The sequence below is a fragment of the Peromyscus eremicus genome, chromosome 4 (assembly GCF_949786415.1).
Source record: "Peromyscus eremicus chromosome 4, PerEre_H2_v1, whole genome shotgun sequence".
NCBI lineage: Eukaryota > Metazoa > Chordata > Mammalia > Rodentia > Cricetidae > Peromyscus > Peromyscus eremicus.
The window spans coordinates 108,800,630-108,817,011 of NC_081419.1; the positions used below are offsets into that span (position 1 = coordinate 108,800,630).

General features: G+C 38.4%; 1 protein-coding gene across 1 annotated transcript in view; it reads left to right on the plus strand.

The window, feature by feature from the left end:
- The window catches only part of LOC131907872 (1-phosphatidylinositol 4,5-bisphosphate phosphodiesterase beta-1-like), a 216,774-nt gene that overhangs the window by 13,403 nt on the left and 186,989 nt on the right, over positions 1–16,382 (plus strand). Inside the window, exon 2 of the mRNA XM_059258947.1 lies at positions 14,654–14,731. Coding sequence (XP_059114930.1) covers positions 14,654–14,731 — 78 coding nt within the window. The remainder of the gene's footprint in view (positions 1–14,653; positions 14,732–16,382) is intronic.

Consider the following 16,382-nt stretch of genomic DNA (forward strand, 5'->3'; position numbering starts at 1 on the left):
CTGTAGACCAGCTACATCAGCATCTCTGTGAATTTGTTAGAAGTGTGAATTCCTAGATTACATCCTACACATAGTGAAAAAGTCATTTATTAGTGACTCTGTGGATAGGGGCCAGTAATCCATTTTAATAGCTTAGTACATTTGGTGTACCTGAGAATTTCAAAACTGTCTTGGAATACACATGCTATTGATATGGATGGAGAAAGAATAAAAAAAAAATACCTGTGCTGGTTAGATTTTGACAGCTGGATAGACGCTAGAGTCATCTGCAAAGAGGGAACCTCAATTGGGAAAATGCTTCCATTTGATTGGAGTATAGGCAGACCTGTGGGGCATTTTCTTGATTAATGATTGTTGTGGGAAAACATAGTCCATTGTGAGTGGTGCCACCTCTGGGAAGGCAGTCTTGGGTTGTAGCAGATAGTCTTGGGTTGTATAACAAAGCAAGCTGAATAAGTCGTGGAGAGAAAGCCAATAAGCAGCATCTCTCCATGTTCTCTACTTGAGTTCCTACCTCCATGTTCCTGCCTTGAGTTCCTGCTTTGGATTCCCTCAATGATGGACAGTAACCTGTAAACTAAATGAACTCTTTCCTCTGCAAGTTGTTTTAGTCATGGTGTTTATCATAGCCATAGAAAGCAAACAAGAACAGAAATTAGTTAGCAAACAAATCTTCTGGGGGTTGGCTCAATTCTAGAGTAGCCAACTGAACTAAGAATCATATCCTTTGGGAGTAAAAGGATGACCATGTATTTCAGACATCACTTCCAGGCATATATTCTGGCAGTTACTATGTAGCATCTTGGCTGAGTAGCTGTTTTGATGTGGGGAAAACACAGATTTTTTTTTTTTTTGGTTTTTCGAGACAGGGTTTCTCTGTGTAGCTTTGCGCCTTTCCTGGAACTCACTTGGTAGCCCAGGCTGGCCTCGAACTCACAGAGATCTGCCTGGCTCTGCCTCCCGAGTGCTGGGATTAAAGGCATGCGCCACCACCGCCCGGCCTGAAAACACAGATTTTTGAAGCTATGTAGCAAGTGGAACTGAAAATGAAGACTGGATTTCTGAGTGAGATCATGCCTTGAGTGCTGAATTCCAGTCGGTCCTGGAATGTTTGAGGTGATTATGGAGGAAGTGGGCGTGAAGCTGAGACAAATGATTACTGAGGACCTGCACCCAAGTGTGGGACTAGAAGGAGAACAAATAAACTAGAATCAGCAGCATCTGAACAAAGCAAAGAGGCCTAAGACAGAGACCCAGCATCTAAATTTCATAGATTTGGGTCTTTTAATTTTAACATTTGATTTTTAAGATTCTTGCAGTGAATTGTCACCAAGATTTTTTTTATTGGAATCTTGTCCATTGCTCTGAAGAGGAGGTGATCTGAAAATGATAAGCTATACCTGCAGGTTAATACCAATTGGTGTGGAACTTAGAGGACATGCTTTGTGCAGCTCACCAGGGCTTTTGTTTTGCTCACCTCAAGAAGATTGGGTGATGAAACATGTCTGAAAACGTTTCTGTGAACTGTCATGCATGTAATCTCACAGAAGCATAAAACATTTTTTAATTATTCCTGCATTTTAAGAACAAATTTTATTTCCAAATGTCTTCTTTTTTTGACTTTTAAATTTTTAGTAATTTTGAGAATTTCAACTTCTTCTGAAGTTCCGTGCACCAGTGCAATTCTTTTCAAAGATGATTTTTCAAGCAATATATTAAGAATGTGTGGAAAGGGGCTGGAGAAGCAGCTCAGTGGTTGAGAGCACTGGATGCTCTTTCAGTTTGATTCCCAGCACCTACATGGCTGTTCACAACTATTGGTAACACCAGTCCTAGAACATCCAACATTGTTTTCTGACCTCTGTGAACAACAGACATGCAAATGGTTCACAGCCGTGCATGAAGACAAAACACCTATACACATAAAATAAATATATTTTTAAAAAGTTGTAAAAAAAAAGAATATATAAAGAATATCAGGCCGGGCAGTGGTAGCGCACGCCTTTAATCCCAGCACTCAGGAGGCAGAGCCAGGCGGATCTCTGTGAGTTCGAGGCCAACCTGGTCTCCAAAGTGAGATCCAGGAAAGGCGCAAAGCTACACAGAGAAACCCTGTCTCGAAAAACAAAAAAAAAAAAAAAAAAAAAAGAATATCAGAATGAGACAGGATGGTGATTGCCTCAAAATATTAAGGATAAACCTACCACATGACCCAGCAGTTCCAGCAGTTCTGGGTATCTACTGAAAATAATTGAAAGTAAAGTCTCAAAGAGATGTCCACACTTCTATATGCACAGCAGCATTATTCACAGTTACCAAAGTGAGTAGATCAAAGGTCTACTGAAAGATGAATAGATAATAAAACATGGTGCAGCTATTATATGGAGCCTTCAAAAGGACGGCTGCTGAACAATGCTACAGCATGAATGAACATAGAGGACATTTTGCTAAGTGAAATAAGCCAGGCAGAAAAGGATGCCATTGTATGCTTCTGTTTGTAAGCATCACATAGAGTCGTCAAATTTCTTGAGACAGGAAGAACAATGGTACTTTCCAGGGCTGTAGAAGTAGGGAATAGCATGTAGTATTCAGTGGTTGTGGCATTTCAGTTTGGGAAGATGAAATGGTTCTGCCAATGAATGGTGGTGGCATAACCTGGTAATATAAGTATACATAAATGTAATGCCACTCAACTGTGAGTTTAGTAATGATAAATAATTTTTTTTTTTTTTTTTTGGTTTTTCGAGACAGAGTTTCTCTGTGTAGCTTTGCGCCTTTCCTGGAACTCACTTGGTAGCCCAGGCTGGCCTCGAACTCACAGAGATCCGCCTGGCTCTGCCTCCCGAGTGCTGGGATTAAAGGCGTGCGCCACCACCGCCCGGCTAGTAATGATAAATTTTAGGTTATAGCTCTTTTGCTCAAGAACATGCATGTCAAGATAAACCTACATTTAATCCTTTAGGACGTTTTTTATTTATTATTAGTTTTTTTGTGTGTGTGTGTGTGTGTGTGTTTTCACATTTGTTTGTCAAGATGAATTTGTGGAGGTCAGAGAACAACAATCAGGAGTTGGTTCTCAACTTTTGATCTTGTTGAAGCTCACTGTCTCTCTTGCCCAGGACTCCAGGGTAGGTGGCCTGTGAGCTTCTGGTCAATTCTATCTCTGTCTTCAGGCTCATCATAGGCATACAAGACCACAGATTTGTGCAACTGCACCCAGATTTTAACACGTGGGTTCTGGTGATGTGTGAGTTCTCAGGGTCACATTCAGTTTCTTGAGCCTGGGCAGTAGGTGCTTTCACCACATGTCCTAGGCCAACATTTGTTTTTAAATATGCTAATATTAATAGCAAACATTGTTATGTGGTGTGCATGTATTTGTGAAGGTGACTTACTACAATCATCCTCTTTGCTTTTTGCAACTCTCACAGATACTTATCAGTACTCCTGCCTTTCTATCCCTACACAGTGAGGAACTGAGAAAGGGAATAGGGAATAGGGAATAGGGAGGCATTGGAAATCAAGTGGGCAGCCTCCAGTGCTGAGCTCTTAAAATTAAATGTACAGGGAAATGGAAATCCATTACTCCTACTCTGCCTACCCTGAACAAACAATAAAAAATTTCAAAGTTCTCTCTGTAAGTTCTCTATGAGTTTTCGTTACAACTTCTTTCGAAGACATGAAGGTTAGAATTTGCTGTGCTTAGGATGTATATGAAAATGCTGGGGAGAAAAGTGGACTTCAGCCAGGAAAGCAGATAGGCTAACTGCAGCTCTTCACCTATTTCTCCTCTCCTCCAAATCTGATACCCCAGTCTCAACCCTAGCTCTGCAGCAGACCACCTGCTGAGGCTACCCTTGCCCTCTGTCCCCACCTCCAGTGGATTACACAGATTTTCCCTTCCTAACTTGCTGTGTCTCCACTCATTGCTTTATCTCAGCCCCCAACTCCAGCAGGCATTTCCTGGGAACTCGTAGGCCACTCCAGCTAGGGAAGCAGGCAGCCCACTGCAAATCTTCACCTCAACCTCCCCATTCCTCCAAGTCCAGTCCCCCATTCTCAACCCCAGCTCCCTAGTAGACCACCTACTAGGGCTTCTCCTCATTCTCTGCCTCTATTCTCAGGAGATTAAGCACACCCTAGTGGAATAGCCTGTTTTCCTCCCTTCTGGGGATCCTCCCCATACCCTCATCCTCATTGCTAAGTGTCAGCTCCCAATACCTAGAAACACTTTTTACTTGGAACCCCCGGTAGCCACACCTATCAGGATCCCAGAAGAATTTCCTGCCAGGCAATATAGCTGCATCACTCTCCTAAGAACCAGAGAGGAAACGGAAACCAAGAAACAAAACACCCACCCAACAAAGACAAGATCAGATATCAGCACATAAAGTTATCATCTTCCCAAACCCAGATGCCTAGACACCAGCCTAAAAGTACAATCAGTAACAGCCAGGACAGTATGTCTCGACTAGAGCCCTGCAACCACACCACAGTATGCAGCGAGTGAGTACTGCAACATAGCTGAAGCACAAGAGAAATACCTTAAAGTAGCCTTTATGACTATGATAGAGGCACTTAAAGAGGAAACAAATAAGTTCATCAAAGGAATCTATGAAAACCCAAAAAGTGGAAGGAAATGAATAAAGCAGGTAAAGATCTCAAAGTAGAAATAGAGTCAATAAAGAAAAGCCAAACTGAGGGAAATGTGGAAATGAAAAACTTAGAAACTAGAGCAGCAACTTCAGAGGCCTCCCTCACTAACAGAATATATGAAATGGAAGGGAGAATCTCAGGCATTGGAGACATGAGAGAAGAAATGGATGGATACCTTGGTCAAAGAAAATGTTAAATTAAAAAAAAAATCCTGAAACATCCAAGGAAATGTGGGACACCACAAAAATACTAAATCTATGAATAATAGAATAGAAGAAGAAAAAAGACTCAATTCAGAGACACAGAAAAATATTTTCAATAAAATCATAGAAGAAAATTTCTTCAACTTAAAGGAAGAGATGCCTATCAAGGTATAAGAAGCATACAGAACATCAAATAGACTGGACCAGAAAAGAAATTCTCCTTGTCACATATTAATCAAAACAATAAATGTACAGCTCAAAGAGAGACTATTAAAAGCTGCAAGGGAAAAAGAACAAGTAACATAAAAAGGCAGACCTATTAGAATAACACCTTACTTTTCAATGGAAACTTCAAAAGCCAAAGGCCTGGACAAATATTCTATAGATTCTAAAAGACCACAAATGCTAGACCAGACTGCTATACCCAGCAAAACTTTCAGTCACCATAGATGTAGAAAATAAGATATTCTATGATAAAACAAAAATTAAGTACTATCTGTCTACAAACCTAGCCCTACAGCATGCACTAGAAGGAAAACTCCAACCTGAAGAGGTTAACTAGACATAATAATCCAAGACCAGCAATTCAAAAGAGGGGAAACACACACACACACACACACACACACACACACACACACACACGAACTCCAAAACAAACAAACAAACAAATAACAGGAATCAACAAACTGCTCAGTGATCTCTCACAACGTCAGTTGTCTCAATTCCCCAATAAAAAGACACAGACTAACAGAATTGATGAGAAAACAAGATATAACCTTCTGTAGCATTCTAGAAATACACCTAACCTTAAGGATAGACATCGCCTTACGGTAAAGGGATGGAAAATGATATTTTAAGCAAATGAACCTAAGAAGCAAGCTATGGTAGCCATTTTAATATCTTTCAAAATGGACTTCAAACCAAAACTAATCAGAAGAGGTAGAGAAGGACACTACATACTCATCAAAGGAAAAATCAACTAAGAGGACATTACAATTCTTAGCGTCTGTGGAACAAACACAAAAGCATCCAAGTTCATAAAAGAAGCTCTACTACAGCTTAAATCACATATTAACCCTTGCACATTTGGTAGTGGGAGGCTTCGGTACCCCACCCTTGCCAATAGACAGGTGGTTCAGACAAAGACTAAACAGAAATGCTGGAGCCAACTAATGTTAACTAAATGAACCTAACAGATATTTATGGAGCCTTTTACACAAACACAAAAGAATATTCCTTCTTCTCAGCAGCTCATGGAACTTTCTCGAAAATTGACCACATACATGGACACAAAGCAAGTGTCAACAGGTAGAAGGAATTTGAAATAACACCCTGCATGTTATCTGACCACCATGGATTGAAGCCAGATATCAATAACAACAGAAACAATATAATGCTTATAAACTCATGGAAACTGAAAGCCTCATTACTCAGTGAAAAATGGGTCAAGGCAGAAATAAAGAAAAGTTAAAAACTAAAGACTTTCTAGAATTGAATGAAAATGAATACACAAAATACCTAAACATATGGAACACAATGAAAGTGGTTCTAAGAGGCAAGTTCATAGCACTAAGTGCCTACATAGAAAATGGGAGAGATCTCATACTAGTAACTGAGCAGCATACCTGAAAGTTCTGGAACAAAAAGAATAAATCACAATTAATCCGAAAAAAGTAGATGGCAAGAAATAAAGTCAGGACTGAAATCAATAAAATAGAAATAATGAAAACAATACAGAAAATCAATTAAACAAAGGTTTTTTTTTTTTTAGCAAAATCAATAAGATTGGCAAAATCTTATCTAAATTAACAAATTTAGAAATGAAAATGGAGACAAAATAAGAGACACTGAGAAAATCCAAAGAATTATAAGGACATACTTTAAAAAACCTGTACCCTACCAAATTGGAAAATATAAAAGAAAATAGATAATTTTCTTGATATATACCATTTACCAAAGTTAAAGCAAGATCATATAAGCAATTTAAACAAACTTATAACCTCTAGTGAATTAGAAGCAGTAACTAAGGAATGGGGGGTTGGTTGGGGAGGAAGGCTGGGGGACGGGAAGAGGAGGAAGGGAGATCTATGGTTGGTATATAAAACGAATAGAAAATTTCTTAATAATAAGAATTAAAAAAAGAAAATGTGAATAAAAATTTTTTTCAACAACAACAACAACAAACAAAGGCAGGTGATTTTAACACAGAATTATTCAAAGAAGAGTTAATGCCAATATTCCTCAAATTACTCCACAAAATTGAAACAGAAGGAATATTGCCCAGTATGTTTTATGAGGCCACAGTTATCCTGATACCCAAACCTAATAAAGGTCCAACAAAAAAGTGAATTACAGGTCAATTTCCCTTAGGAACATAGATACAACAATTCACAATAAAATACTTGCAAACTTAATCCAAGAACACATCAAAAAATCCACCATTATTAAGTAGGCTTCATCCCAGTGATTCAGGGATGGTTCAACTTATCAAAATCAGTATATATAATCATCATGTAAACAAATTGAAAGGCACAAACCATATGATGATCTCAGGAAATGCAAAAAAACACCTTTGACAAAATCTATCCCTTCTTCATGATAAAAATCTTGAAGAGATTAGGGATACAAGGGACATGCCTCAACATAATAAAGAAAGTTTACAGCAAGCTAATAGCCAACATCCATTTAAAGGGACAGAAATTCAAAGCAGTTCCAGTAGAATTTGGAACAAGACAAGGTTGTCTACTCTCTCCATATATAGTCAATATAGTACTTGAAGATTTACCTAGAGCAATAACACAACTGAAAGAGATCAAGGGGATACAGATTGAAATGGAAGAAGTCCAAGAGTACTTTTTATTTGTAGATGATATGATAGTATATATACAAGACCCTAAAATTTCCACCGAGAAACTACCATAGCTGATAAACACTTTCAGCAAAGTAGCTGGATACAAAATTAACTCAGAAAAATCAGTAACCCTCCTATATAAAAATAGTAAATGAATTGAGATAGAAATCAAGGAAATAACACCTTTTTTGATAGCCTCAAATAATACAAAATATCTTGGGGTAACTCCATCCAAGCAAGTGAAAGACTTGTATGATAAGAACTTTAAGATACTGAAGAAAGTATCAGAAGATGGAAAATGGATTGGTAGGGTTACTATGGTAAAACTGGTCATCTTACCAAAAGCAATCTACAGTTTCAGTGTATTCTCCATCAAAATTCCAACACAATTCATCATAGATATTCAAAGAGTAGTGCTCAGCTTCTTATGGAAACACACACATATCCAGATAGATGAAACAATCCTGAATTAAAACAAAACAAAACAAACAAACAAAAACTACTGAAGGTATCACCATCCTCAATTTCAAATTGTACTACAGAGCTATAGTGATAAAAAAGCATGGTATCAGCACAAAAGCAGACACATCAAATAATGGATTAGAATTGAAGCCCCAGAAATACATCCACACAAAGAAGCAAGAAATACACACTGGAAAAGAGACAGCACCTTCAACAAACGGTGCCAGTTAAACTGATTGGCTGCATTAGAAGAAAACAAATAGATCCATCCTCATCACCCTGCACAAGACTCAACTCCAGTTGGATAAAAAACTTCAACATAAAACCAGACACACTGAGCCTGACAGATGAGAAAGTGGGGAATAGTCTTGAACTCACTGGCCCGGGAAAAGACTTTCTGAACAGAACACAGTTAGTACAGGCACTAAAATCAACAATTAATAAGTGGGACCTCATGAAAGCGAGAAGCTTCTGCATAACAAAGGACACTGTTGTTCAAACAAACCAGCTGTCTACAGTATGGGAAAAGATTTTTTTATACCAATTCTACATCTAATAGATGACTGGTATTCAAAATATATAAATTAATAAAAAAAAAACTAGGTAACAAGAAAACAAAGAACCACATTAAAAAAGAAATGAAGTACAGATTTAGGCAGAGAATTCTCAAATGAGGAAACTCAAACGTCCAAGGAACACTTAAAGAAATGTTCAATGTCCCTATTCATCAGGGAAATGCAAATCAGAACTACTTTGAGATTTCCTCTTACAGCCATCAAAACTGGTTAGATCAATTAAACAAGTGACAGCTCATGCTGGTGAAAATGGGGAGTAAGGGCAGCACTCATCCATTGCTAATGGGACTGCAAAGTTGTACAGCCTCTATGGAAATCAGTGTGGCAGTTCCTCAGGAAGATGGGACTCAATCTCCCTCAAGATCCAGCTATACCACTCTTGGGCATATACCCAAATGATACTTCGTCCCATCACAAAGACATTTGCTCAACCACGTTCACTGCTGTTCTATTCATAATATCCAGAAATTAGAAACAACTTAGATGTCCCTCAACAGATGAATAGATAAAGAAAATGTGGTAATCTATACAATGGAGTATTACTCAGATGTTTAAAAAAATGAAACTATGAAATTCTCAGGTAAATGGATTGAACTAGAAAAAAGTTCATGCTAAGTGGGGTGTCCCAGAACCAGAAAGAGAAATATGTTATTTGCTTACATGTGGATATAAGCTTTTAAGTCATTGATAACTAGCCTATAATCCATAGAACCACAGAGGTTAAGTTTAGAATAAGTGTCTGGGAGAGGATAGACAGATCTCATTAGGAAAGGGAAATAGAATAGATAGTTATGGATTGATGGGGGATGGAATGGAATAACCAAATGGGGAGGGGGAGGGGGAGGGGGACTGAGGGAGGGAATATAGGGTGAGATGGCTAAAATTAATGGCCATCTGTAGGGTGTTGTGGAAACCTAATACAGTAGAGGCTTCCTAAAATACATACATATATGAAAATGATTTAATCAAAGCTGTGAAATAATGGGGGAGACAGAGCTCCAGCTGGCCATCTCTTGTCACCAAACGAAGCTTCCTGTACCAGGGTTGGGTTACATTTAATTGAGTTGTTGGCCAAGAGGGTCTCATGTGAATCCCCAAACAACCCAGGCTGTTGCCAAGACAGTTCTCCACAAACTGATGGCAAGGCACATTGCTGAAAACAACACCCATACAACTCAATGAATACAGAGAAGTTAAAAGGTGCCTACATCGAGCCTTCATCCCATGTTCTAGTATCTTTGGTACATGAAGGTACTCTGCACTCTACCAAAAGAAAAACATAAATACAAACCCATCCATAAAACCTTGTGTCAACATGACATTGGTGTCCTACCTGCAAGACATGCTAGTGCCATATTGGTGCAAATGTTGTGGGAGTAACCTATCAATATCTGATTTGACTGAAGGTCCATCCAGGAGATGGAACCAATACCCAAAATTGCTTAAGTGAAGAAGAACCTGAGACTAGATAGCCCACAGACCTAAAGTAAAGCCAAATACTATTGTTCTAAAAAAAAGTAAAATGTAGCAATAAAATGAGTCCTAATGACATTCTGCTACACAGATTAGTGCCTTGCTCAGCCATTGTTAGAGAAGTATCCTCCTGCAGCAGATGGGAACAAATACAGAGACTTTACAACCAGACATGCAGAGAGTGATAGACTTTCAAACATTCAGCCCTAGACAGAATGTCTCCATCAAATCTCTCCCCTCAGGGCTCAGGGAACCCCAAGGAAGAGTAGGCAGAAAGAGCCAGAGAGGATGGAGGACACCAAGAAATGAGGTCCTATAAATCAACATGATCAACATGAACTGACAGAGACTGAGGCAGCATGTACAGCGCCTACATGGGTCTACACCATGTCCTCTGTTTATATGTTATGGCTTCCAGTTGAGCGTTTTTATGTGATTCTTTGGTGTTTGAATGAATGGATATGTTTCTTGTGTCTTCTCTTGGGCTCTTTTCCTTCTGTTTATTTGTTTTGCCCAATTCTAATGTGTTAGTTTTTGTTCAATCTTATTATACTTTATTTTACTACGTTTTATCATTATCACTTAGAATAAGCCTACTTTCTTTTCTAATGAGAGACAGAAAGGGAGTGGATCCAGATAGAAGGGGGGAATTAGGAGGAGTAGAAGGGTGTGTAAGCTGTAATCAAGATATAATATGTGAGGGAAAAAAATCTAAATTCAATAAAAAGAAAACAAAGGTGTTTAGTGAGACTTCATGAGTGTAGCTTCTGATGTCACTAGGAGACACAATTGCTTGATGTTTTGATTGTGAGCTCTGCTTTTAGATGGCTGAACCATCTCTCCAGCCCCGGGACACACAGTGTCACAGCAAACTCCCAGATCCTCTGGCTTTTACAGTCTTTCTGCCCCGTCTGTCGCAATGTTTCCTGAGCTGACTGCAGGAGTGTTTTCTCTATGTATCCATTGGGATGGGGCTTGACAACTCTGTATGTTCATTTTTTGTGGTTTTCTGTAATGGTCTTTGTCTATGGCAAAGGGAAGTTTCCCTGAAAAGAAGTGAAGATTGCACTTATCTGTGGGTATAAGGACAAATGTTTATAGATTGTTAGGGATTTTGCTGGTTTAGTAAATTAGCACTTGTAGATTCTCCTTCAATAACCATGTTTTCACAAGGCTGCCTAAATGTGAGCTGAACAAGGAAAACAACAATGAATATTACAAATTGGATGGGGAAGAGCCCATGAGGCTTCACTCTGCACAAAGAACAAGTAACTGAGGAAAGCTAGGAGTGGGAGAGGTGGTCCTCCCCAGGAAAGAGCACACCAATTGATTGTCTCGTGCAAAACAATCAGCCCTGAAAACATACATACAAGTAACATTATGTGGACTCAATAGGCAGTATTTATAGTATATATGTATATAGAAGTACATATATACATGTGTAGATATAATTTTCTGTCCCATCAGCCAGCCAGCCAGCTCCCAAATAACCACACAGAGACTTGTTATTAATTATAAATGTTTGGCTGCTAGTGTAGGATTGTTACTAAGCTCTTACAACTTAAATTAACCCATATATTTTATGTACCATCACATGGCTTGTTACCTTTTTCAGCATAACATGTTCATCTTGCTTCTCCCTGTGTCTCCTAGTGACTCTGCCATTTTTTATTCCAGCACTCTCTCCCTGTCCACAAGTCCTGCCTAACCTCTTCCTTCCTAGCTATTGGCCATTTAGCTCTTTATTAAACCAATGAGAATAATACATCTTCATAATGTATAAAAAGATTATTCCACAACATGCATGCAATAACAATTGAAAAAAAAGAGGCATGAAATTTGAAAACGTAGTGAGGAGTATATGTGAGGATTTGGAAGAAAGAAAGGAAAGGAAGAATGTGGTGATATTTTATTTGTGCTTTAATAAAGTTTGCCTGGAGATCAGAGGAAATAGCAAGCCATTTTAAGTAATCAAAGAAGTCAGGCAGTGATAGTATATGCCCTTAGTCCTATCACTTAGTAGGCAGGAACTCTGTGTGTTCAAGGCCACACTAGGGAACAGAGCCAGGCATGGCGTCACATGCCTTTAATCACAGTACCAACCATAGAGACCTGGAGGTCTGTACAGACAGAAAGAAAGTGACAGAGCTGTGTAGGAAGAGAAAGTGAGGTAGCTAGGTTAAGAGAGCCAATGAGAGGGCAGAAAAGCAAGACATATAAAGCCTGGGTAGACAGGAAATAACTTGCATTTGGAAGCTGCAGAGTTGGTGAGGCGAGGTTGGCTGATGGCTTTCCCTATTTTCCTGATCTAACACTTTCACCCCTATATTTGGCTCCATGTTTTTTTATTTAACAAGACCATTTAGAAATTTGTTTACAGAAGAAATATTATAATTACATTACAATCTTAAAAACAAACACACAAAACAATAAAGTGGCAGTTAAGCCCCTTCAACCCTACACAAAGAACTACAGACAGCCAAGGAATGCTGAGAGTGGGAAAGATAGTCTTTTTCTGAGAAGAGCACTACAGTTGGCCATCCAATACCAAATTATCAACCCTGAAAATACGCATTTGAGTACAATTATGCAGGCTGAGCAATTTATATTTAGGGATGTATGTATGTATGTATGTATATATATATATATATATATATATATATATATATATATATGTGTGTGTGTGTGTGTGTGTGTGTGTGTGTGTGTGTGTGTGTGTGTATGTGGGTATATATGTATACACGTACATACTTACATAAGAATACATGTATGCAACAATGAATGAAAAAAGAGACCATGATTTTGAAAAAGAGCAGACAGAGGTATATGGAAGGGCTTCAAGGGAGGAGAGGGAAGGGGGAAATGATGTAATTATGATCTCAAAATAGTAAAAGAAAAAATGCAAAAATGTATTTTCTGTAGAGGCCTGAGTATTTCAGTTTGCCACTAAACATGCTCATGTGGGAGTGGAAAATCTCATGGGATCCCACCCTAGACAAAGAACTATAAGCAACTAATGATTGCTGAGAGAGGGAGAATTAGTCTTCCCCAGGGATAAGCCCCCTAATTAATTGTCCAATACCAAATGGTCAGCCCTGAAACCGTATACACACAAGGAACACTAAATGAACTCAGCAGGTTGTGTGTGTGTAAGTACATACACTCATATATGCATATACACATACATACATATCTAAATGCACTTATACATATGTGCAACAAGTAAAGACAAAGAGGACATGAATTTGAATTGGAACAGGTTGAAATTAGGGTGTGTGGAGAAAAGGGAAAGGGAAGTGATACAGTTTTATTTAAATTTTAAAAATTCCTAAAATTCATGTGTGTGTGTGTGTGTGTGTGTGTGTGTGTGTGTGTTTATGTGTGTATACACGCCTGTGTGTAAGAAGTAAATATTGTTGGATATTATGGGCAGAACAGAACACATCTCAACAATGTTAGCTGTTATAATACAATGAAAGTAGCCTAGCTTCTTACACTCATGCTCCTAAATTCAGAGTACTGTTTGCCTATGATCTTTTAGATTAGTATATGAAACTTAAATCGGCAACAATTTTTGTATGTACCTTTCCAAATATGTGAAAGATGGCCTTATTTACTGTTACCTTGGAAACAGCAATGCCCTAATGCTATGCTTACTTTCTTTGGTACAATTAAAAATCATTTTATGGAGCAAATGTAATTTAAAATATTATCCTCAAGCATGGATTTTAATTAACCTTAATTAGATGAAATACATAATGATGGTTAGTGTTAACATTATTTGGAAATCTTAATATAGTTTTCTAACACAAAGTATGCCAATGTCTTTCAAATTTTGTCTTAATAAACGCGTGCATGACTATCTTTCTTATCCAGTTAGGTGAAGATGCTCTGATTATTGCTTAACTCTGTCAGGTCTGGATCCGATAAATTTTTGGTGCATGAGTATGTATGTGATTGTGTATTTGCAAGTGTTTACACGTACCATGATGTTTGTGTGGAAGTCAAAGGACAGCATTGGGTGTCAGTCCTCACTTCCTGCCATCTTTGGAACAAGATCTCTTTGTTGTTCACTGCTGTTTACACCAGGTTGGCTGACCCAGGGACTTCTGGGGATTTTCTTGTACCTGCTCCCATATCGCCTCAGGAGCACTGGTGTAACAGTCATCTGTGACTGTAAATGTGCCTTTATGTAGGTTGTAGGGATTTGAACTGGGGTCCTCTTGCTTGCATAGCAATTACTTTTAGCCATGAGCCATTATGTCAGTCTTCCGATTAATAATTTCATGCAGTTAAACATTACCATGTCTACTTTGCTTTAAACTTTTCTTAATAATTAATAACCTTAGAAAATCACTTATGAATTATTGGTTCTTCAGTAGCTTCCCACAGGTCATGAATTGATATGCATGTTTTCTTTTTCCATTTTCTAGGACTCCACTATTGTGACTCCAATTATTTTGAGGACTGATCCTCAGGGATTTTTCTTTTACTGGACAGATCAAAATAAGGTAAGAGATAAGATGTCCTCCTTACATTATTCTGTGGGTTACTTATAAAGTAATTGTTTACTTTCTAGGTAAGTCTACACATTTAACAGACCACCTTTTGTGGTGTTTATTGATTCTACTTCCAGAAACTCAGGCTAAAGGCTTTAGGACCTTTCATGGACGCTTGTGTGAAATGGTAGATTCACTAGATCCTAGAATAATTGTTTTCTGTTTAAGACAAAAACTCAGGCTTGTGGATTGCATTTGGTGAACATGATCTTGGACTTTCATTGATTTAACTCCGTTCTAATTCAGAATGAAGAAAGATGATGAGACAATTCCTTTTGACCTTAATGACCAAAGGTTCAACAGTCAGTCATTTTTTTCTCTCTTCTCTCTGTGCTATAATTAACAGTTCTCCCAGTAGTAGCCTGGTTTGGCCTTGATAATTTATTCATGTTTGTGATGGCTAATTGTGGTTGTCAACTTGACACACCTCAGGAGAGGGAATCTCAGTTGAGGAATTGCCTCTTTCATTGTCCTGTGGACATGTCTATGGGACATATATATTACTTCAGTTGATGTAGTAGAGTCAGGCTCCCTATAGGCAGTACTGTTTCTAGGCAGATGGGTCTGCCTATGTAAGAAAGGTAGACGAACAGTTGAGCCTAGCATCAAACCAGTAAACAGTGTTCCTCTGTGGACTCTGCTTCCATTCCTGATTCCAGGTTCCTTTCTTGAGTTCCTGCCTTGGTTTTCCTTGGTTATATATTCTAATCCATAAGCTAAATAAACCATCCCCCAGGTTGCTTTTGGTCATGGTGTTTATCATAGCAACAGAGAATAAACTAGAGCAGTGTTAAAATTAAAGCTAAGATTCCTTTAACCTTTTTATTGAGTTTCCAAGAATCTTCCCACATTAGCTTTCTACCCCAAATACTAAGAACTCAGTAGTTCAGTTTTGATAAAGCCAGTTGATAATTCCACATTGAATTATTAAAAACTGTCTGCAGACCATAAGATTTCTTTGAGGTTTAGTGGGCAGTTAGATAAGAATATTCATAGGAAGTGGCTATTGTTTCAATAATCACTGGCCCAGTACATAGACTGTTTGGGTCCTCTAAGTATTGATATCTGAAGAGGTAGTTTCTTTTTGTTGTTGTTATTTTTGAGAGCACTAAATGCATTTATAAACCAATAGGAAGCAATACTAATGGAATGGTATTAGAAAAACTAGGGACTCCTCAATTACTGTATGATGGGGTTCAAATATTAGTTTTTGAAACACCATGTCATAGCCCAGGTACCCAGAGTTTTTGGACAATGGGTCTTAGGCTGGGCCGTGGGCATCTTTTTATACTTGTGAGCATAGGTTGTAACTGGCCTAGGCAGCTTCATCCTTGGAGTGTGGGTCCTTTCAGAAAGTTTTCCATACTGAAAAGTTAGTACCTAGTCTCAAGGCTCGCCGTGAACTGGCCAGCTCCCAATCTCTCAAGAAGCAAATTCTACCCTAATGGTCCTAGAGTTACATCTAACTACTGTCTGTGTGTTCTGCAAGCTTCTATGGCTATAGATGTGATTGTAAACCATAGAACTTAGGCCAGTGTCAAAAATTATGTGTGGGTAAGAGTTCATACTTAATGTTCATGTTTGTTACTGGGTGTGTTAATCA